The 24,766-nt window shown below is 43.2% G+C and overlaps 1 protein-coding gene across 3 annotated transcripts in view; it reads right to left on the bottom strand.

Moving 5' to 3' along the window:
* Positions 1-10,155: 10,155 nt before the first annotated feature.
* Positions 10,156-24,766, bottom strand: part of PPP1R21 (protein phosphatase 1 regulatory subunit 21) — a 139,427-nt gene continuing 124,816 nt past the window's right edge. For all 3 annotated transcript variants that reach the window (XM_085894131.1, XM_085894132.1, XM_085894130.1), the window contains exons 20-23: positions 19,246-19,362; positions 18,990-19,088; positions 13,817-13,945; positions 10,156-10,652 (exon numbers count right to left, since the gene is read on the bottom strand). In XM_085894131.1, coding sequence (XP_085750257.1) covers positions 10,623-10,652; positions 13,817-13,945; positions 18,990-19,088; positions 19,246-19,362 — 375 coding nt within the window. In that variant the 3' untranslated portion in view covers positions 10,156-10,622. The remainder of the gene's footprint in view (positions 10,653-13,816; positions 13,946-18,989; positions 19,089-19,245; positions 19,363-24,766) is intronic.

Below are 24,766 nucleotides of genomic sequence, written 5' to 3'. Positions count from 1 at the left end.
CCCCAAGTCATCATCCTCCCTCAAAACCCCCAAGTCATCAGCCTCCCTCAAAACCCCCAAGTCATCAGCCTCCCTCAAAACCCCCAAGTCTTCATCCTCCCTCAAAACCCCAAGTCATCATCCACCCACAAAACCCCAAGTCATCATCCTCCCTCAAAACCCCCAAGTCGTCATCCTCCCTCAAAACCCCCAAGTCATCATCCTCCCTCAAAACCCCCAAGTCTTCATCCTCCCTAAAACCCCAAGTCATCATCCTTCCTCAAAACCCCCAAGTCGTCATCCTCCCTCAAAACCCCCAAGTCATCATCCACCCACAAAACCCCCAGGTCATCATCCTCCCTCAAAACCCCCAAGTCATCATCCACCCACAAAACCCCCAAGTCATCATCCTCCCTCAAAACCCCAAGTCGTCATCCTCCCTCAAAACCCCCAAGTCATCATCCTCCCTCAAAACCCCCAAGTCGTCATCCTCCCTCAAAACCCCCAAGTCATCATCCTCCCTCAAAACCCCCCAAGTCTTCATCCTCCCTAAAACCCCCAAGTCATCATCCTTCCTCAAAACCCCCAAGTCGTCATCCTCCCTCAAAACCCCCAAGTCATCAGCCTCCCTCAAAACCCCCAAGTCTTCATCCTCCCTCAAAACCCCCAAGTCTTCATCCTCCCTCAAAACCCCCAAGTCATCATCCACCCACAAAACCCCCAAGTCATCATCCTCCCTCAAAACCCCCAAGTCGTCATCCTCCCTCAAAACCCCCAAGTCATCATCCACCCACAAAACCCCCAAGTCATCATCCTCCCTCAAAACCCCCAAGTCGTCATCCTCCCTCAAAACCCCCAAGTCATCATCCTCCCTCAAAACCCCCCAAGTCTTCATCCTCCCTAAAACCCCCAAGTCATCATCCTTCCTCAAAACCCCCAAGTCGTCATCCTCCCTCAAAACCCCCAAGTCATCATCCACCCACAAAACCCCAGGTCATCATCCTCCCTCAAAACCCCCAAGTCATCATCCACCCACAAAACCCCAAAGTCATCATCCTCCCTCAAAACCCCCAAGTCGTCATCCTCCCTCAAAACCCCCAAGTCATCATCCTCCCTCAAAACCCCCAAGTCGTCATCCTCCCTCAAAACCCCAAGTCATCATCCTCCTCAAAACCCCCAAGTCTTCATCCTCCCTAAAACCCCCAAGTCATCATCCTTCCTCAAAACCCCAAGTCGTCATCCTCCCTCAAAACCCCAAAGTCATCAGCCTCCCTCAAAACCCCAAGTCTTCATCCTCCCTCAAAACCCCCAAGTCTTCATCCTCCCTCAAAACCCCCAAGTCGTCATCCTCCCTCAAAACCCCCAAGTCATCAGCCTCCCTCAAAACCCCCAAGTCTTCATCCTCCCTCAAAACCCCCAAGTCTTCATCCTCCCTCAAAACCCCCACGTTTTCATCCTCCCTCAAAACCCCAAAGTCTTCATCCTCCCTCAAAACCCCAAAGTCATCAGCCTCCCTCAAAACCCCCAAGTCATCATCCTCCCTCAAAATCCCCAAGTCATCAGCCTCCCTCAAAACCCCCAAGTCTTCATCCTCCCTCAAAACCCCCAAGTCATCGGCCTCCCTCAAAACCCCCAAGTCTTCATCCTTCCTCAAAACCCCCAAGTCTTCATCCTCCCTCAAAACCCCAAGTCATCATCCTCCCTCAAAACCCCCAAGTCATCATCCTCCCTCAAAACCCCAAGTCATCATCCTCCCTCAAAACCCCCAAGTCATCATCCTCCCTCAAAACCCCAAGTCATCAGCCTCCCTCAAAACCCCCAAGTCTTCATCCTCCCTCAAAACCCCCAAGTCTTCATCCTCCCTCAAAACCCCCAAGTCTTCATCCTCCCTCAAAACCCCCAAGTCATCATCCTCCCTCAAAACCCCAAGTCATCATCCTCCCTCGAAACCCCTAAGTCATCATCCTCCCTCAAAACCCCCAAGTCATCATCCTCCCTCAAAACACCCAAGTCATCAGCCTCCCTCAAAAAACCCCAAGTCATTCTCCTCCCTCAAAAACCCCAAGTCATCATCCTCCCTCAAAACCCCCAAGTCATCATCCTCCCTCAAAACCCCAAGTCATCAGCCTCCCTCAAAACCCCCAAGTCATCATCCTCCCTCAAAACCCCCAAGTCACCAGCCTCCCTCAAAACCCCCAAGTCTTCATCCTCCCTCAAAACCCCCAAGTCTTCATCCTCCCTCAAAACCCCCAAGTCATCATCCTCCCTCAAAACCCCCAAGTCATCATCCTCCCTCGAAACCCCTAAGTCATCATCCTCCCTCAAAACCCCCAAGTCATCATCCTCCCTCAAAACACCCAAGTCATCAGCCTCCCTCAAAAACCCCAAGTCATTCTCCTCCCTCAAAAACCCCAAGTCATCAGCCCCCTCTCAAACCCCAAAGCCTCAACCTCCACATCACCTCCCCACTCCAAGCCTTCAAACCCCCTCCCCACTATGCTTCCCCCCCTCTCCCACCCCCAACTGAACTCTATCCTTCCCTCCTCCCTCTCGGAGAAGGAAACGGGCATTCCTACATCGAAACAGTGGAATATGTAACGGGTTCCCCTCCCATATCATGCCATCACCGACTTCACATAAATCCGTCACGGTCACCTGTCCAACTCACAATCCTCCGAGATATGCATAAATCACGTGGCATTGCAACTCTCAAGTGACCGTGAGCAGGCTAATCGTGCCTGGAACCAATTATCTTCCTCACAAAGAACACGAGCAAATGAGACGCAGGATGAGGGGGCTATTCGGCCCATCATATCCACAGCAACACCAGACCAAATATATCTGTCAAAACGACACAACTTTATTGGGGTCATGGGAGGAGGAATGTAGATGGGACAATGTGGCATGGCCAAGGGTGTCAAAATATAATATAGCCTTTCATTATTTAAATAAAAAACAGTAAAAAGCAATTTATTTTTTAAAAATTGTTTGTGTTTTCCCAGGGAAAAGTGGGTGGGGGGGCACACAAAGCAGTTCTTCGGTGAGAAACATCAACCACACAGCACTCCTTGACGACACCATGACACAGACATGACACTCCGTACACGTGCACACAATCACCCATCAATGCTCAAACCACCAAAAAGTCTTACCAACATCCCGACACCACTCCGTCTCAAAGACTTCTCGGTACCTTTCTAATTCCAATTTAAACTTATCTACTGTTTTTGCTGCCACTACCTTTTTACAAGGAATTTTTTATGCACAGGAGGAGGCCATTTGGCCCATCATGCCTGCACCACACCAGTACCAGATTTAATAAATCCGTCAATACCCCTTCCCTTCGTGTGCAGTCTTTTGGCTGCTGCACTGGTACTCATTTTGCCAACCTCAGAAGGATGACAGCCTGAGTCAATCCTTCGGATTAATTCAGCAGGCAATGGGGTTTGAACTCAGGACCCGAGGATCCCAAGCCACCACCCTAACTGCTAAGCCAACACCAGGTTTACCTTTCCAGGAAGACCATTCCATACATTAACTACTCTCTGATTGAAAGTCCCCTGCCTTACGACCATCTTAACTCTCAGGCTATGGCCCCTGGTCCTATTACTGTCTATTCTGTTCAATAATTCATCTTCACTTATTTTATCTACACCTTTCATTATCTTAAACATCTCCATCATATCTCCTCGTGACCGCCTCCTTTCTCGTGTAAAAAAGCCCTGTCTCCTTCAGCCGTTCCTCATAGCTGAGTCTAGCTCAGCCTGGAATCAATCTAGTAGCCCCCGCACTGAACCCTCTCTCTGGCATCTATGTCCTTTCTAAACTGTGGTGACCAAAACTGCACACAATATTCTAGATGCATCCCTCACTAAATTCCTGTACAATGTTAACACCACCTCCTTTGATTGAAAATTGATCCTCCTCCAAATACAACCTGAAACCCTATTTGCTCTACCTATAGCCTGGCACTGTCCTACCTGCTTACCTTCCCGATCTATTACCACCCCCAGATCCTTCTCCTGTGTGACCCGCTCCAAAATTACCCCTCTCATCCTGTAATCTCTATTTTAATTGTTCTTTCCCATTCGCAACATCTTTCACTTGCTCAGGTTAAACTCCATCTGCCAATATTTGCAAGTATCAATACTTTCCTGAATCTGATCACCACCCCCTCTGCCTATCCACCTTACCTCCAAGCTTTGTATCATCTGCAAATTTGGCAAGCCTACTCTTTACCCCATTATCCAAATCGTTGATGTAAAGAAGCCTGGTGTTCGCTTAGTGGTTAAGGTGGTTGGCTTGGGACCCTCGGGTCCCCGAGTTCAGGCCCCTTTCAGCTATTGAATGAACACCAGGGGGTTTCCTCAGCCTGTCATCCTCCCGAGGTCGGCAAAATGAGTACCAGTGTACTGGAAATAGGGGAATTGCATCAGCGGCCCAGCCATGCCCCCACCTCATGATACAGCCTTGTGCTGCACACAAAGGGAGGAGGAGGTTCATGTAAATTATGAATAATAATGGGACCCCATCCCACTACTTACATCCTCTCATTCACACACACACTCTTTCCTTCCTGTCTACTGCCATTCCCTTATCTACTGAATCAGAAACTGCTTCATAGAACTCCATAACATTTTTTAAACAGGAACTACCTTTGGTAAACCCAGACTGACTACCTTTAATTAGTTTGTATTTATTTAAATGGTTCCTCGTATGGTCCCTAATTAATGTCTCCAACACCTTCCCCACAACTGAAGTCAAACGAACAGGTCTAGAGTATCCCGAATTCTTCTCTGGATCCTTTCTTAAATCATGGTGTTACATTTGCTACTCTCCAATCCTCCGGTACCTGTCCTGACTCCAGGGAACTATTGAAAATATCCGTTAACATCTCGCTTACCTGCTCAGCTACCTCCCTCAATACTCTCAGGTGCATATTATCTGAATCCGGAGTCTTATCTACTCTTAGATTTTCAACTCCAACCTGGATCTTCCGAAAAAGCCCTTCTTCACCTCCTTGTTAGATACTCTCAGCTATTGGTAATTTTCCTGACTGTTCTTGTGTAAAAGTTGAAGCAAAATACCTGTTATGTTTAATAAGCCTGCCATCTCACTTTCCTCACGAACCACTCTCCCGGTGCTATTCCTCAATGGGCCCACACTGGTCCGAACCTGTTCTTTTCCCATGATAAACACAATAGCAAGGCATTCTTTAAATATATCTAGTCGAGCCGGGTTGGGGGGGGGGCGTACTGAGAAGTGGGAGAAGCAGGAAAGCCGGCAGAGCTGAGAATTGGGCAGGTGGATCGGGGGCAGGAGAACCGACAGGGTGAGGGGGGAACTGTGTCGGGGGCAGGAGAGCCAGAACACCAGTGGGTAAAAGGGTCTTAAGGGAACACCAATGGGTAAAGGGGTCTTGGGCGTCTGAAGTGTCTTTGAGGTCTTAAGGTTCTTACAGGTCATTAGGGTGTTAAGGGTCTTTGAGGTCTTACAGTTATTAAGGGTCTTCGACGTCTTAAGGGTTTTTGGGGAGTTAAAGGGTCTTCAAGGTCTTCCGGCTCTCGGGGGGTCTTAAGAGTCTTCAAGAGTCTTAGTGATCTTAACCGTCTTTGGGGTCCAAAGGGTCTTTGGGGTATTAAATTGTCTTTGTTGAGTTCTGGGAATTCAATGGTCTTCAGGATTATATGGGTCTTTGGGTCTCATCTCCAAAGCATGTAGAAAGTCTTCTGTTAAGCATGTATTCTAATCTCTCAAGCATATTAAAAAAGGGTTGAATGGTTCTTCGGGATCTTTAAAGGTTGAGGTTGTGGATGAAAATACACAGAGGACAACCCCTAGGGTCAGACTTGGTCTGTGTGTCAAATTTGGTGGTTGTTGACCCAGCGGTCTTTGCAAAGAAACGCGAACAAACAAACAGACAGAGACATCCGATGAATCTTATTTATTCGATTAGAATGCCATGCTGTGGTAGGACGACGTATTAAGATGCTTTATATACCTTCCGTGGCGTGCGTTTAAAACATGGGACTTCTACAGATTTTTTTTGTTGTGTGGTTGAGTCTTAAAGTGTCTCCAGGATCTACGGTCTTAGGGGTTTTTCGGACTTTTGGATCTTCTGTGTCCTCGGGGACTTTTGGGTCCTTTGGGACTTTTTGGTTTTCTGGAACTTTTTGCGTCTTTAGTGGTCTTAAGGGTCTTGGGGGTGGGGGGGAGGGTTTAAAGGGTTTTCCAAGTACGAAGGGGTCTCGGCAGTCTAAAGGGTCAAAAGGTAAATTCCAATGGTGTGCAATTAATGAATAGACTTACATAATTAAGACAAAAAGTATGCCACAAAAACCACACACACACACACCTCATCCATTTACCATAGATACATCTTCAAAGGACAGGCAAGGCGTGGCGATTGCGAATCGGAACGTACTGTGGACCACTTACCGTGGCAGATAGCTTTAAAGGCTCAGGTGGTGGATGAAAATAAGTTTAGGACAATCCCCGGATTCGACTTGGGCTGTGTGCCAAATTTGGTGGTTGTGGGTCCAGCAGTCCTTGCAAAAAATGCAGACAGACAGACATCCGATGAATCTTATTTATTAGACATTCTTCGCAAGCCAAAAGAGAGTATGAGAAGGACATGGCTAAGTCACAGGCATTCCTTTCATTTTGTAATTCTCTGGAGACTACTGTAGTTGGACCCATTACCAACTACAGTATATGAGAGTACAACTCTTATGTACTGTAGTTATAACTGCAGCATTTTTGCCTGGAGTCATTAGATCCTCGTGGAGGATCTCTAAGTCTTACTCACGTTGTTATTCTTAATCTTCTTATTGTGGACTTTTTTGTTTCACAGCCCACAGTTTTCATCGAAACTTCCTGAAACTTGGCATATACATGTAAAAATACCCCGCGCAGACAGTAACCATCTCCGATTTTGAAAATTCCTCCGAGAAAAAAAAAGTTATGACGTCAAAATATCTCCGCTAATGGAAATCGCCTAAAAAATTATCTCCGAAACTCGGCAAGCTTTTTGAATTCTGTTTGCGGGAATCAAACAGGGCATTAGCAGAGATGAATTACCGCACATATGATACATCACTATGACGTCATATTCGGTTTTTTTATGACGTCATCAATAAGAGGACGAGGATCTTAGCTCATTTGGGCTTGTTTTCTTAACTTGCCTGTTTATTCTGAGAGTGAAATAAATCTCACTCCAGTCCTGTGACATGAAACCTAATGAATACCTTCTGTTTCTCCTGGATAGCATTCCTTATCTCACTGCTCAACCACCATGGCCTCTTTCTGCTTCAAGCTTTACACCTCATTGGAATGTACTTACTCTGCACTTTACACATTTGCTTTGTTATGAATCTTTGCACACACAATGTTATGGTCACTTGCTCCTAAATGCTCTCCGACCTCCACCATATTGGGATCGTTACTTAAAAGGTCTCGCACTGCACTCCCCCTCGTGGGCTGATCTACAAACTGGGTTAAAAAGCAATCCTGGACAAAAACTAGGAAATCCTCATCCGCTCTGCCCTTTCCCTGTCCCTGGACCCAATCTATCCTTGGCAAGTTAAAATCCCCCATAATTAATACTCTTCCCTCACCACATGCCCTTTTCAATTCTTCATGTACTCCTCCTTTCATCTCTTCCTTCACACCCGAAGCCCTATAAAAGCATCCTACCAGTATGTCACTGTATTTACAATCTTTAATCTCTACCCATACAGAATCCTCTACATTAATTCCCTCCTCAATGTCACCCCCTTCTCTTCATGGGTCTTCTGCTGTCCTTTACCCAGATTGCTACTCCTCCTATTCTCTCTTTCTTATCACACCGATACACCTTGTAGCCTTCTCATCCTGCTCTCGTCACTCTCCTCCTTAAACCATGTCTCACTTAATGGAACTGTATCGTCCTCTTCGCTGTCTACTTTGGCCTCTTCTATCTCATTATCATTGCCGTTTCCATCTCAAACTCTTCCATTTTATTATTTAAACTGCTGGCATTGGTATAGAATATGTTTAACTTTTCCCTTCCTGAAATTCTATTTTCTTGCCTCGCCTTACTAATCACAATGTAATCATCAGTTCCTTCCTTGATAGCTTCCCCACCATCCGTTGACATAAAAAAGCCTGAATTCCTTCCTCAATTCCCACTGCAAACCTTTCTGCCCCCTTTCTATTTATCATCCGGCCATCATTCCGGAAACACTTTTTTTTCCACTGAAATGATTCCCATTGCCTTTTAAATACCATCCCACTGCCTTCCTGATTCATGTCATCACAGACCCCAGGAACTAAAAAAAAAAAATTAACAAAAAAAGTGACAAAAGCAACTGGTATGCTGGGCAGAGGTTCCGGTGCGTGTTCCGTTCGGACAAGTGCCAAGCGGCGGACAGGACCGTCTATACCCTGAGAGTGAGCGCGCATAGCCTCACGGCAATTGCAGCTGCTTCTGACGAGCATTGCAGTGACTCTCGATCTCTGGCACAAAATACTGAATAATATTCCATCTAACAATCTCTGGAGAGCCGAATCAAAGTGAAATTCTCCTAAAAAGGAGTCTCATCGAGAATATCGTTTTCTATCGATAACATGAAATATAACTTTTTTTTTCTTTTTTTTTAAACAGAATATATGGTTTTTTTGTAAACGGAAAAGGCACCTTTTTTGAAATGGAAAATCAGGGCTCTAAAATGTTGATGTAATCAAATGAAGGACCAAATATTGCATTGGAGTTAACAGAAGGAACACAAATAAGCAAAGAGAGAAAAAAAATCAGGAAGAACCTGAATAGGATTCGGGTTTTCGCTGATGCGAAGTGATGATTCGCTCATTTTGATTTTGGCAATACATCAGAGGTTATTTCCATTAAATTTCCAAAATGAAGAAAAACAAATAAATCAGGAACACAACTTTTCCAGACTTCGCAGACAAGTCAGTCCAATAATGAATACATCTCATCAGATAACCTCAAAATATATAAATAAAAATACACGAAGGAAAAGGGACACGAGTGCAAGTGACACCAATAGAAAGATTTCAATTGGAAATCCCTCACATTCACACATTACAAGCCAAACGCAAGGTAAACAAGAAGATTGAAGAACTGAGAATGAAGCTGGTGAAGGCTCGTGACAATCCGTCGAACAACGGATTAGATCAACAGGACGTTCATTGAGGTATGCCATCCATCCATTGGGAACATACTCCATGTGAAGCGTTGGTGCTGCCTAAGCAGTCTCCTTGACTATTGGGCACAATCCTAGACGGCTTGCCACTCCGACACTATACCAGCAAGCTGGTACTCATTTTGACGACCTCAGAAGGATGACAGGCAGAGTGAACCCCACCTGGTATTAATTCAACAGCCGAGTGGGACTTGAACTCAAGATCCTAGGATCCCAAGCCCACCACCCTAACCATTAAGCCAACACCAGGCATAGGTATGCCTACCGTCATGTAAAGCAAGAAGAAGCCGACGTTGATTTGGTGCAAGTTAAACAAGTAGCATTTGCACAAATATCTTATGTTATCAACTGGTCAATGTGCTGAACGCAAAGTTTAAATGTCACAGATATTTTTTTTTTTCCTGAGCATGGTCTCCCTCATCTCCCCACTTCCCCTCAACCAGCAAACTTTGGTCATTCCTTGCAATTGTGGACAATTTTCTTCCCAAAACATAGAAACCTTTATTTCAAAGCCATGATTCCCTAATGATTGCATAAACAGTGTTTTTTTTTTTTTTTTACAATAAACTTTGTCATTCTTTAACGGCCACTATTATTCCCACTTGTGGGGTTACCCAGGGGAAGCTCGGGCCAAATCTTTCACGAATCGGCTGGTCTGCTGACGTTCGACTCTTCCATGGGCAGGAATTTGCAACTTGGTCAGGGTGCCGGCGATAGATCGCCTCCTCTTCATGAAGGACAACATGGGATCTTTGACGTCCGCAACGAATGCTGGCAGACGGGACGCTCGCTTAATGTCCAGCGGAGGTACAGCGTACGCACTAATGAATCACCCTGCCTGTTAAACACCAGGATGACAGTTTATAGCCGGGTCGGGATTCAAACCCAGGCTATATAGCCGAGAGGGGGGTGTGCGTACCTTTCAGCCATCCTGCCAGCCCTTTTGTACAGTAATACAAAAGAGAAAAAGATCTTGTTAATCAATTGTGATATTTTATTCAATACTAACAAAACGTTAAGGAGCACATCCTCAAGTTGATGAATTATGCACGACAATCATTTTTCATTTTTTTTTTTTAAAACTGTGCTCTTCATACGATTAAGTTAGGTGAAAAATTGCAACTCATAGCACACATGATTTCAAAAAGTCACAGTAAGCAAGCGTCAATACTTTTTTTTTTTTAATTTTAATAATTACGATTTTGAGCTACGTTTTATGAAGTAGACGCAAAATGATAAATGCGGCAAGATGTATGTTCATGATGTATTATCAAAATGCACTGTTCGGAGCCAGGACCCTCAAAAGCACACCGGTGTTCACGTCGCTGGTGCTGGTGATGTCCTTCCAAGGCAGCATTCTCCTTCGGCCGTGGGGTTCAAGTGCCCGTGGAAAGCTGAACGATCGACTCGAGAGTACAAGAAAACTCCTTGTGTATCTTTTCAACGATTTCTACTTTTTCTGCTGCTCACCTACGACGACAAAAATGACCAAAAGGTAATTTACAGCAAGAGGGCAAGTACTGTTATTGTTTTTAAAAGGTGACGTGTGGCTACTTGAATAAAGTAGCTACGCATTGCTAAAAACGTTAACACAAATACAGTGTGAACCCCACCCCCCAAAAAAAAAGAAAGTGGGCCCCGAGAAAAGTTTAACAACCTTCACGGTTTTCATTCAATCCCGTTGATTTTCCAGGAATTTTGAACCGATTTAAGGGAGAATGTATCTGCCAAGCTGCTTGAATCTGTCACATTCACACGTCATGTCGTGGACACCTGAAGAAATGTCATTTTCTGTCGAAAACTATCTGCGGACAAATTCGTTCTTTCAGATGAGGCACCTGTTCTGTGAAGATTTTACAACAAGGAAAGCACGCAGCAAAGTCTCAAATTCAAAGGTTTGTGAATATTTTTAGACAGCATGGCAGTCTTGACTACGAGTTCACCAAACAGAGGACGCCACTCTGAACCGACCAAAATCAGGAAGGTCACCCGATAATATTGCTGCCGTTACCGACTCAGTCGCTCGTGGTTCCAATAAATCTCTTCGGCACCGCTGTCAAGAGCTCAACATCAGCAAAACAAAGCGTGAGAATTCTGATAACAGTGCGTACAAGTCATCAATAACTTCGCTTGACGTGTGGCCCTCTGCATTGAGCGAAATGGTGCGCCCACTTGGAGCAAATCATCTAACATCGACGTCGTCAGTAATTTAATTGTAGAATTGTCAAATTTCTTCGTTGGTAACTGAAATGTTCAGTGATATCTCTACTATGTGTGAGTAATATGAACTGCAAGTTTTGTTAAGCTTGATTGGGTATCATTAAAGTAAGTAAACCTTTCCCGGGGCCCACTTTCCTGGGTCACTGTACATTTTACTGTTTCAGGCCAAATTTTACAACGGTTATTTAAATTTAAATTCCAAGCACTACCTGCTCACCACAGGCAGCAAGCTTCTTTCATCTCCTATCAAATCTTGCCTCATCTGCCTTCTTTTCTATAATTAGGACCTCCAGACAGAATACAATCACAGACTGCCAAGTTCCTAAACAATGTTTGAATTGACAACGAAGGTCTGCAATCCATCCTTGACCATTACCACTCTTACTGGGGGATTGTATCAAAGAATGTGTCTTTCCTCTAAGTTGGAGACCCGTCGTCGATCAGCAGCCGATGGAGGTTAAATTTGGCACAGTCTTTCGAAGAAAAATCGGCAAGTTATTGACGGCACCCAGGAACAGTTCCAAATTGCCGCCTTAATGTGAAGGCGCACTGTGTATCAGTGGCGCAGCTATGCCTTTGCAATAATGCCACCAGTATACCAAAATCGGAATGAAATCAATAACAACCACTCTTGCTCCAATTGAGGATGCTCACTGGACAGTTTGAGCTGCCCAGGAAAAAAAAAAAAACTTTGCCATCTCATCCAGATAATATTTTCTATCTCTTCAACAATTAATTTCCATCAAGTTTTCTGCTTTGCAGAGAACAATTACAAAGTCACCCATATTCACCAAGAGTGAGGGAGGGGTCAGGGGGAAAGGGGATAAAGTAGGGGAGGGGGGTGGGACAAGCTGCTAATATTGACACGCCACAAATACTGACATGCTGCTGTTGCTGCTGCTGCCTGGGAAAAAGTGAGTGGATGCCATTAACTGCAAAAACAGGAGGTCACGGCCATCTTCATGGACATATTTTGTGCTTTTGACTTGGAACAGCATCTCTATCTCTATCTCTATCTCTATCTCTATCTCTATCTCTATCTCTATCTCTATCTCTATCTCTATCTCTATCTCTATCTCTATCTCTATCTCTATCTCTATCTCTATCTCTATCTCTATCTCTATCTCTCTCTCTCTCTCTCTCTCTCTCTCTCTCTCTCTCTCTCTCTCTCTCTCTCTCTCTCTCTCCTGCTATTTGCATTCAAGGCCCCCAACTCAAGTAGGTTTGGTACCTTCTCCATGGACAAAAGCAGCAAGTTACTCTTGCTCCTCATGATGCCATTTTACCTCTGCCAACAAAGGTGGACAGAGGTCATGTTTTCACCCGTTTGTCTGTCTGTATGCTTGGGATATCTCAAAAGGTTATGGACAGATTTGGATGAACAGCCTGGTGGAAGAATGCGCCCTACCAAGTGCCGTTCTAGTTACCTCTGCCACCGAAGGTGAAGGAGGTTATGTTTTCACCCCTTTCTGTCTGTCTGTTTGTTTGTATACAGGTTATCTCAAAAAGTTGTGGATGGATTTGGACGAAACTTGGTGGACAGGTTGGGTGTGTCACAAGGAAGGACCAATTGATTCAATTTTGGTGAAGATCCCAATCCAGATCTGGATACGAGAATTATTTAATTTTTAAAGTGATTCTTTACCAATGAGAGAGGGTCAAAAACGATATAGTACTGTAGAGCATGGTATTTCAAAAATGTAATGGGCCAGATATGTTCTCGTGGATCAGGCATTATGTGGCGGAGGTATGCACTCCACCGAGTGCCCTTCTAGTTCTATCTTTGATTCTGCTGTAATTGCCAGTCTCCATTACGGTATAGTCAATGGACCAATAATATTTCAATGTCAATGGCCTGCTTGATGAGCTGGAAAAATTCCCATCCCATTTTGCTAATTCAACATCCCAACAAAATGTACATTGATGTGGGAGAAAAATTAAGAAGAATCACAACATAGCCATTCACAAGGAAAAGCTTTCCACTTGTGGCATTCCTAGGTCTCGCTCACCCCCTCCCTCTTTTTTTTAAATATCCGGCTGGCTGATTCCCTCAAAGCATGTAAACAATGCTCCCTTTGTGTGCTCTCTGTTGATGCTCACATCTGACTGGGTAGTGTTATGAGAACAAACCTTGCTTTGGTTTGGATAAATGCACAAAACCCTTTACACAACTTTTGGTGCAATTTAACTCGATGTTAAATAGTCATGCACCCAATCCATCTGAGAAGTAGCTGTTACATCTTTCTCAACTGATCGTGAGAAGATCAGAAGCCAGTTTGACAAATGGAATGTACATTTAACTCGTTAAGCAATGGAGCAGAAAGCAGCAAAGAGGCAATGAGAGGAAACGATGGAAGAAGAGATTGGAAAAGCCATGGAATTGCATCGCAAAAACAAACAAACTTCGAACTTACCTTGCTGCATTGTTTCAATGCGTCGATTTCCTCGCGTTGCTTTGCCAATGTATCATTCACACCACACAGGTGGTCACTCATAGTGCTCAACTGATCCTCATAGCTCCGCCTGGTCGTTGTAAACTCATCCTGAATGATGAACACACCAGTGGAAGAACATTTCTACATAAATGAAGTTTGGGAACCTTTATCTGCACAACTTCGATGTTTGTGATCTTTTGATAAAAACAACCAAAAGATTGTTTCATATTGAAACATTAAAAATAATTATGGACTGCATTTCCTCAAGGAAGAAAGCAGTCTTTCAACCATGACGTACAACACAGTCCCACCCTGTCACTCCTACCTATCTATCCGTTTCCATGGCCAGCGAATGCAACAGCTTCAATGTCTTGAAAATCTTGGCCCCACCATCAGCTAAACATTATCCTGGGCTGACTGTACATCAAAGCTGGCTTCCAAAGCCAGCTGCAGACTAGGCATCCTCCATAGTTCCAAATAAATCATTGAAAAATCAGAATTACTCAGTTAATAGGTCCCTATTGAATGTAGCTCTGAAATCTAAGGGCTGGTGCCCCAACATCAGATCTATCTCTCCTGGATTCTGTGGAATCAAAAGCACTCAATATTGGCAACTCCAGTGTTGAGGAAAGCCACAAGGCCTGTTTTTCTCGAATTGCAGACAGGTTGGTAGCCTCTCTGTTTTAAAACACCTACACTCCAGAATTGCTCCCTTCTGCTCTCAAACCACTCTTTTGTCCCCAGCTCCTCGAGCATGCAATTGTTTTTCTAGGAACTCCCACCTGGTTAAACTTCTCGAATCCAGACTTACTACCAGTCCTCTTTTCTCGTGTTTGTCGAACCACCTTTTCATCTTCCATCCCACCCTTCCCTCCATGGCTTCAACTTGATGGTACACCATCATCACATGCCGTCCTCCAGCCCGACCTGCAATCTTGTCTACCCCAACTCGAGAGTTCAGAGAACACCTCATCCCACACAGTGTTCACGTTTATAATTGAAATTAAATAAAATTATGGTATTTAAGGTTGTATAAAAAAAAAAAATTCCAGAATGTGAACACCGTTCAGGCAGTGTCTTATCTTCTTCTTCTTCTTCTTTCGGCTGTTCCCGTTAGGGGTCGCCACAGCGGATCATCCATATGATCCGCATAGTGATTTGGCACATGTTTTACGCCGGATGCCCTTCCTGACGCAACCCTGGTCGCCTCTTACGACGCAGGGATATGGTACACCTATTTTAACCGGGGTATACACCGGCCCAGTACACTGGTACTCATTTCGCCGACCTCGGAAGGATGACAGGCTGAGTCAACCCCCTGGTGTATTAATTCAGTGGCCCAACGGGGCTTGAACTCAGGACCTTTTGGATCCCAAGCCGCTGCCCTAACCACTGCGCCAACACACCAAGTCAGGCAGTGTCTTATACACCACCTTATTTAACATGTCCAAGTACTGCAAAACTGGACGTATTTGGAAGCAAAAATAAGGCAATTTGTGTTCCACAGTGTTCACGTATAGACAGTAATTCAATTTAAATAAAATAAAGATGTTAACCCTTTGAACCCTTGCGGCCGGATCACCAGCCGCGATTCAAACTTTCCTATACCTGAGCGGCCGGTTTACTGGCAACTATTCAAACCTCCATATAACAAAATGGTCGATTTACCGGCAACTATTCAAACCTCCATATACCGAAATGGTCGATTTACCGGCAACTATTCAAACCTCCATATAACCAAATGGTCGATTTACCGGCAACTATTCAAACCTCCATATACCCGAATGGTCGATTTACCGGCAACTATTCAAACCTCCATATACCCAAATGGTCGATTTACCGGCAACTATTCAAACGTCGATATAGCCAAACGGTCGATTTACCAGCAACTATTCAAACCTCCATATACCCGAATGGTCGATTTTCCGGCAACTATTCAAACCTCCATATAACCGAATGGTCGATTTACCGGCAACAACTCAAACCTCCATGTACCCGAATGGCTGGATTTTTCTCCAGGGAGCCCAAGGTGGGGGAGCTGAAAGTCCAAGGAACTCAGGGTTCAAAAGGTTAAAAGTCGTATAAAAAAATAATTCCAGAAATTTGCTGCCGTTGACGCAGTGTCTTTTACACCACCTTACTTCACACATAACATTTGCTGTTCATGCCTGTTGTTTGTGTCTTTTATAATGTCCTTATAAACAGTAGGTTTCCTGTTTAGAATGATTTTCAATGGTGTTTGACTGCCAGACAGAAGGACAAAGCAAGAAAAACTATATCCCCCGCCAACCAACGAAGTTGGCGGGGGATAATTATCTCACCTCCCTGCGCATGTGAGACCGGGACAAATTCAGAACCAAAGTACTGTTAAACTGCAGGTTCGCTTTCTTATTCGTGTTAAAAATATAACATTCAATTGAAATCAAGTCGTTCCTTGATCATAAACTGACGTCTGTAAATGGACAGATGGACGGACAGACAATGAACCATTTGCTTAACCCGGTTTTTTGCTCCGCATGCATGGGGCAATAACTATCCTTCCCCAAACCTCTTTTGGTTGACTGGATGTCTCCTCCCCCCGCCCCCTTTTCCTCCTCCTCTTTTCCTGTTAGTGTTTGTTCATTCCTTTGCTTGTTGCATCCGATGTTGCCCCAATGCCACATTCAGTATGTTAGCATTTTACCCTCACTCTTCCAAGAGGCCAGATTTTTTTATACAAGGAATAAAAAAGAAAAGAAAAACTCTCCCGCTATTTTTACCATGAACTATATTAATGCAATGAATAAAATACATGAGGCACCTTGCACAAGCCAAAGTATTGTCCATAGTACAAGGAAATGATCCAATGAGTCCATGTTCATGTAAGACAAAAGGCCACTTTCGAAATGACGTATGAACACGAAATGAGGCCTTTTGCGCATGTGCTGTGCCCGCGTTTACACTGACTCGGTTCGGCTTGCCGGGCAATTTTAACCAAGCATGAAATTTTTAAACAAAAGAGTGGATATTTCAGGGTGGTTAACCATCACTGTTGTGACCCTGAAGAAAAATCGGATTTGTGGAAATATAGTAATATGAGAAATATCCTTGATCAAGAGGCGTCAGGTTCATACCATCAACTGTTAGGACTTAACACCAACACACACACACACACACACACACACACACACACACACACACACACACACACACACACACACACACACACACACACACACACACACCTCCTTTTACCAATTGATGCAAAAATCGAGTATAATGTCTCTTGTGGCCCAAAACCAAACAAACAAGAACTTAAAAACAGCCCTCACAGTCTCCAATCCCTCCCTCCCCCCTCCCAACATGATTAATGGTAAATATCATCATTAAGTTGTCAAAGACAACTTCTGTCACTTTGTACAGTTAAGAGTTTGTTTGTGTGTGTGTGTGTGTGTGTGTGTGTGTGTGTGTGTGTGTGTCTGTCTGTGCATCGATTTTCTCAGCGGTCCTTGTGTATATGTCCACGAAACATTTTGACATGAAAGATAATCACCCAAGGACTGAACCTATAAATTTGGGTGAACCTGGATCAAATGATGACGTCACGAAAAATTCACAAAGTTTCAAAAAATCCCAATCATTTACATGGGACGAAATTTCAAAAAATCATTTCTCTGCCATTTTTTGTTCAATTGCTTAGATATTTAATGTGCTTATGTAGGGTCATAATATCTTTCACCCTGCCATGTTTCAACCGGATCGGATCCAGATTGTGACGTCACAAAATGTTTGAAATTTGGATTGAAAAGCCCGTTTACATGACAAAAAAATTCTTAAAATTCGAAAGTTTTATATTTTTCGCTCAAACTTTTAGGGAATGTAAAACATACGATTGGCCATTAGCTGACGTAATTTGATCAACTTCCGGTTTGTATTCTGGATCCCATCAGCAAAAATGTGTCATAATTTGGCCATTTTTGAAAGTGCGTATCTCCATCAATTTTTGTGATATGTGGCTCAAACTAGGTGAGAATGTAGTTCAGATATTACTCTTTCATGAGATATCCAGGCCTTCGTTGTGACTGTTCCGGTTCAATAGTTCGCCTGACACCGAAAATTCGTCTATCGCGCTCAGGCGCCAATGGCACTATTCTGCAAACGTGATGTATGATTTTGCAGTGCAGGCCAGTTTTATTAACAATGAAAGGCCCTCCATATCGTACCAATCCATTATGACGTTACCATGACGCAGGTGTGTCAATTTTCCGTTTTCAGTAAGAATTTTGCTTGTTTTTATGCGGAGGAGGTGGAGGTGATGATGGAGTTTTTGACTTAAACCATTGACATCACATTCCACATTCGAATGTTGTTCATGATGGCAACTGACTGAACTGTAAATGCTGTTTCTTGTGCTGTATCCGTGTGACTGCAATGAAGTTATAATAAATTTTCAAACAACTTCGACAACTTCCTCACTCCATGAGTGATTCATTTTCATCTTACCCTGTACATGCACAAGCCCCAGATATGTCCTTCCCATCGGTGTTCAGAAGAACCTAATCCAGATACACAGTCCATTCACTGGTAGCGATCCGTCGAGTGTTGTGTCGCACACGCCCCTCCACTCGGGCCTTCCACCGACCCACACAGTTGAGAAGTTGCAGTACAAGCAGCTTCCCGTTTGGCGAGCCGAGAAAGTTCTCCAAGTCTTTCGTTGCGCAGAGGCACGGCCCTTTCTCTCAGATACTTTTCCAAGTATTTTCAGCTTATTTCAGAAGCTTGTTGAGCCATTCCAAGTCACAATCCTTATCCCAGACACATCATACATTTTATGTCGGTGCGTGCATACCGAGCATTTTGGGTCGGATTAAGTCATTTAGAAAGTGCCGTATTGTATGTTGAGCGCAAGCTGGAAATTGTGTTCATTGGCCTTTTTACTCAAAGTTGCTTTTGCCCATATGATTGGGGAATCTTCAACGTGATGAAGTACTGAAGTAAGTACTTTACATATTTTGCGTACAAATTCCTCCATGAGCCTTATACATCGATTTTTAAAAAGCAGCAGGAAAAAGAAGCGTGCAAATTTGAAACAAAACAAAAGAACAAAATTATTCTTCAAGAAGTTGCAGAAAGCTGCATGCTAGAAGTAATGACGTGAGGTAGGAGCTCTCACCTGAAGCTGGCTGAGGCAGTCCTTTGACAAGGCCAACTCTTTGTGCAGGGCTTGTTGGTTTTTGTCTGTTAGAGCCAGTCGTTTGCTCAAAGCACGGCACTATGCAATAAAGGAAACAAAAACACTGCACAATGAAATCTCAGATAAATCATTCCAAAACAAATGGAGTGTTACTAAAAGTGGAATAAATAAAGTAAAGTGGAAACACTCGTTTTAGCGACGATGGCACTTGAGGAGACCAAGGAAGGGATCTAACCTCGGCATGAAAATGCACGGCCTTGCTGTCGGCGAGTTGGAGCTGGAGTGTGAGCTCAGCGATGCGCTTGGCGTAATACTTCTTAATTAGCTGTTCCCGGCTCCCTTTCTCTGAACCCTGTCGTGAGACAATGTGTCAGCATCGAGGGAAAAATGTTAAACAACAAATCCTGTCCGATAATTCCTGGGGTCTCCAAAGTCAATATTAAATAAAGCTAAACACTAGGTATGTTAGTTACATAAACATATGCAACTGGAACGACACTCAGTGGAGCGTATACAGGGGTTCCTCGCTAAACGTTCAAGATACGTCACAGAAACGTTGGACTTGTAACGAAACAATGGATAATTTTCCGCATATGAATTGGTGTAATTATGGGGGGGGGGGGGATGCATTCCAACACTTTGTTTAAGTCTTATACAACACCACTCAACAAGCCCAGCAATCATTAATGTGCATGAAACACAAAACATTGGAAAAAAATAAAACAAATTAAACAAATTTTAAAACCGAATCACCTTTTTGTCTTACAGACCATACATTTTAACTATTTTGTAATGGTAACTTAGGGTCTGACACCTTGAAAAATCTCCAGTCGTTCTCTGTCAAGCTGACTGCATCATTCCTTCGCCCTCTAAATTATCCTTCTTACTGAGCCATGTGGTTTCCCCAATGGACCCAGGCTCCAGCCTTTGTGCAAGCACACGCACTCGTGCTGCAACCTCTTGCGGTGTCCACATGGGACCTCACGAAGAGCTTCCGCGGTCACCACTCCCACGATGGTCATCATGCCCACTTTTGCCGTGCCTGCTGCAAGGGTCCTGTTACCCAAACGGCACATCTTGCCGTCTACACACACGGCCCTCGTCGGCATTGGCAAACCAAGAAAGCGAGCGATATTGGCTGGCCGTTCACAATTATTTCGTTTCACGATGTCTAATTTGACGTCCAGTTACGTGACTGCGTTACCGCTTAAGTGTAGGTTCACGCTTTTCATTCACACTTTGTATACCACTCATTGTTCAACGATTACCATAGTAAAGCACACAACACTGCCACGTGTTGTATTTTTTATCTTTAAGTCCAAAAACGCACAGCATGAGATGATGCAGTGCATTGTGGGGTGGAATGCTGGGATGCTGGTATGCAAAATGCCTGGTGTTAGCTTTAGGGTTATGGTGGTTGCCTTGGGATCTTAAGATCCTGAATTCAAATCCCCCTCAGATGTTGAAGTAATACCAGGTGGGGTTGACTCTGCCTGTCATCCTTCCGAGGTCGGTAAAATGAGTACCAGCTTGCTGGTATCCTGTGTCGGAGTGGCAACCCGTCCAAGATTGTGCCCAATAGCCAATGAGACTGCTTAGGCAGCACCAACGCTTTGCGCAGAGTATGGTCCCAATGGATGGGTTGGATGGTACGCAAAGCATTGTGGGGTGGGCACCTGGGAACTGGTCTTCTGTCCAATGGACGGTAGTACTAGTACAGCGGCTAAGCACCAGAATCTTTCAGTTTTTTGCAGAAAGCATGAAACTTTGCACAGGGATTCTACTACCCCTAGTGATCTTAAAAAAAAATGGACCCCAAAAATCCGTGCCCCCTAGTGGCCACCATCTTGACTTTAAATATGGCTGCCATTTTAGTTTGACTTTTTGTTATAACTCCAAAATTAAGCCAGATGCGAAAGTTATTTTAAGGTGTAACCCTACATTTTCAGGATCAAGGAACTCATTTTAGTGACCTTGGTGAAGTGAAGGAACTCATTTAAGTAATTTCTATGCAAACCTGATGTCGGCCATTTTGAAATTCAAGATGGTGGCCACCAAATCGGAAAATATTGAATATCTCTGTTGTTAATCATGATAGAAACATAATTCAAACAGCAATTCCAATGTTTTCAGTGTCAATCATCCAGATGGCATCTTTTTCAAGGACATCAGATGCATCAAATACCATGCTGTAAGAAGCATATCTGATTATGTCATACTTGATTCCAATATGGGTATGAAAGTGAAAAAGGTCAATATTCCATATTTCAGTTTAATGCAAACAACTCCTGAATGTATCAATCATTCCAGACCATACCTTGATCATTATAGGAGCAAACCTCGACACCTGGTCATGGATGCCAGAGATTAATTAAATGAACCCCTATAGGTGCCCCCTCGTGGCAGAAAAATCACAACCGTGCCACCTATATAGGTTTTTCTGGTTTCTCATCGTCACTGACGACGCAGTTACCTTAATTTTCCTGTGAAGACAGTTATACTTCATCACAAGTGCCACCACATATGCACAGGGCAGTGCAAACTGGCTTTATTGTGGAATTTGTTCCATAACTTTTGCAGTTCCCTCTGCAGGACTTAGTACACTTGCATGCAATAAGCTCGAGGTAAGCTTTCTCGACAATAGGTAGAACTGTCCACTTCGGCCTGAAATTGTCCTGATCGGTCTCCCAGCCCCAGTCAGACGGACTGAGAACTGTTGGCAGCTGTTCAAGGCATTGTCCCCAGACATGTCCGGCTTGATATACTGATCTCCTTGTGTGCTCCTCGAGGGCTGCCTTTGGAGGTGGAATGTTATCAAGGGTCCTTGACATTCTGGAAAAGTGTCATTCTTGCAGTATTCACATTAACATCATCATTGGTACGACAGTACAGGAGCACAACAAAGCGTTCAAGTTTTTCCATGATATTCTCCGGTAGAATTGGTGACACTGGTGATGACAAGAATGCAAAACACTCAGTAATCTCTGGCCACGCACGCCAGTTATTCCACGCAAACTTCTTGCCATTGTTTGCAAAGGAGGATGTAGTGTCACATCTTGAGAAAGCATGAAAAAGGGCAAACCTTTTGCCATTTCAGGGCCAATTGCTGTTGGTACTGCAACTTGTATATATGTATTGTATATATACTTGTATATATATATATATATATATATATATATATATATATATGCAACTTGTATTGTATATATACTTGTATATATATGTATATATATATATATATATATATATATATATATATATATATATATATATATATATATATATATATATATATATATATATATATATATATATATATATATATATATATATATATATATATGTATATATATATATATATATATATATATATATATATATATATATATATATATATATATGTATATATATATATATATATATATATATATATATATATATATATATATATATATATATGTATGTATGTATGTGTATATATATGTATGTATATATATATATATATATATATATACATACATATATATACCCATACATACATATATATATATACATACATATATATACACATACATACATATATATATATATATATATATATATATATATACATACATATATATATACATACATATACATATATATATATATATATATATATATATATATATATATATATATATATATATATATATATATATATATATATATATATATATATATATATATATATATATATATATATATATATATATACACATACATATATATATACAAGCCTGGTGTTGGCGCAGTGGTAAGGGCAGTGGCTTGGGACCCAAGAAGTCCTGAGTTCAAGCCCCGTTGGGACACTGAATTAATATATGTATGTATATATATATATATATATATATATATATATATATATATATATATATATATATATGTGTATATATATATATAATGTGTATATATATATATATATATATATATATATATATATATATATATATATATATATATATATATAAATATATATATAAATATATATAAACCAAGTCGAAAACACCAGGGGGTTGACTCAGCCTGCCATCCTTCCGAGGTCGGCGAAATGAGCACCAGTTGTACTGGGCCCGGTGTATGCCCCGGTTAGAATAGGTGTACCATATCCCTGTGTGTCGTAAGAGGCGACCAGGGTTGCATCAGGAAGGGCATCCAGCGTAAAAACCTATGCCAAATCATTATGCGGACAACAAAACGAATTTCCATACCGGATCGGTCGAGGCCCGGGTTACCAACGACCGCCACCGGTACCGGTGGTCAGCAGGGTACCAGTGGAAATTGCGCTACTGCTGGGCGAAGGAGGAGAAGGAGACGGGGAAGGCGAGTCCGGAGGCAGTGGGAGAGGGGGAAGGGTAGAAGTGTGGAGGTGAGAGTTGGAACTCTGAATGTTGTGACGATGACTGGCAAAGGGCGAGAGTTGGCTGATATGATGGAGAGAAGAAAGGTGGACATACTGTGTGTACAAGAGACCAAGTGGATGGGGAGTAAGGCGAGGAGCATTGGAGGTGGTTTCAAACTGTTCTACCATGGTGTGGATGGGAGGAGAAATGGTGTCGGGATAATCCTGAAGGAAGATCATGTCAAGAGGGTATTGGAGGTGAGGAGGGTGTCTGACCGAGTGATGAGTGTGAAGTTGGAAATTGAAGGGGTGATGATGAATGTCATCAGTGCATATGCCCCACATATGGGGTGTGAGATGGAATATAAAGAAGATTTCTGGAGTGAGTAAGATGAAGTGGTGGAGAGTGTATCCAAGGATGAAAGAGTGGTGATTGGAGCAGATTTCAATGGACATGTTGGGGAAGGGAATAAAGAGGATGAGGAGGTGATGGGGAGGTACGGTCTCAACAAGAGAAATGTGGAAGGGCAAATGGTGGTAGAGTTTGCAAAAAGAATGGAAATGGCAGTGGTAAACACGTATTTCAAGAAGAAGGAGGAACACAGGGTGACATACAAGAGTGGAGGAAAGTGCACACAGGTGGATTACATCTTAAGCAGGAGATGCAACCTGAAAGAGATGAGTGACTGTAAGGTGGTGGCAGGGGAGAGTGTAGCTCGACAGCATCGATTGGTGGTCTGTAGGATGACTTTAGAGGTGAGGTTGAGGAAGAGAGTGAGGGCTGAACCAAGGACCAGATGGTGGAAGCTGAAGGAGGAAGACTGTTGCGTGAAATTTAGGGAGGAGGTGAGACAGGCGTTGGATGGTGGTAAAGATGGGTGGGATGATTGGGCAACGACAGCAGAAGTTGTGAGGGAGATAGCTAGGAAGGTACTTGGTGTGACATCTGGACAGAGGAAGGAAGATAAGGAGACTTGGTGGTGGAATGAGGAAGTACAGGAAAGTATAAGGAAGAAGGGGTTGGCGAAAAAGAAGTGGGATAGTCAGAGAGATGAAGAAAGTCAGCAGGAGTACAAGGAGTGGCGTCGAAAAGCAAAAGAGAGGTGGCTAAGGCCAAGGAAAAGGCATATGACGAGCTGTATGAGAAGTTGGATACAAAAGAAGGGGAAAAGGATTTATACCGATTGGCAAGACAGAGGGACCGAGCTGGGAAGGATGTGCTGCAGGTTAGGGTGATAAAGGACGCAAATGGGAATGTGCTGACGAGCGAGGAGAGTGTGTTGAGAAGGTGGATGGAGTACTTTGAGGAGCTGATGAATGAAGAAAATGAGAGAGAGAGAAGGTTGGAAGAGGTGGAGATAGTGAATCTGGAAGT

This window comes from Eptatretus burgeri, chromosome 9 (genome assembly GCF_056783735.1).
Source record: "Eptatretus burgeri isolate ZD-2024b chromosome 9, Ebu_testis_v1, whole genome shotgun sequence".
NCBI lineage: Eukaryota > Metazoa > Chordata > Myxini > Myxiniformes > Myxinidae > Eptatretus > Eptatretus burgeri.
Note: the sequence above shows the minus strand (reverse complement) of the source record. Positions and strands in the feature narration are given on the sequence as shown.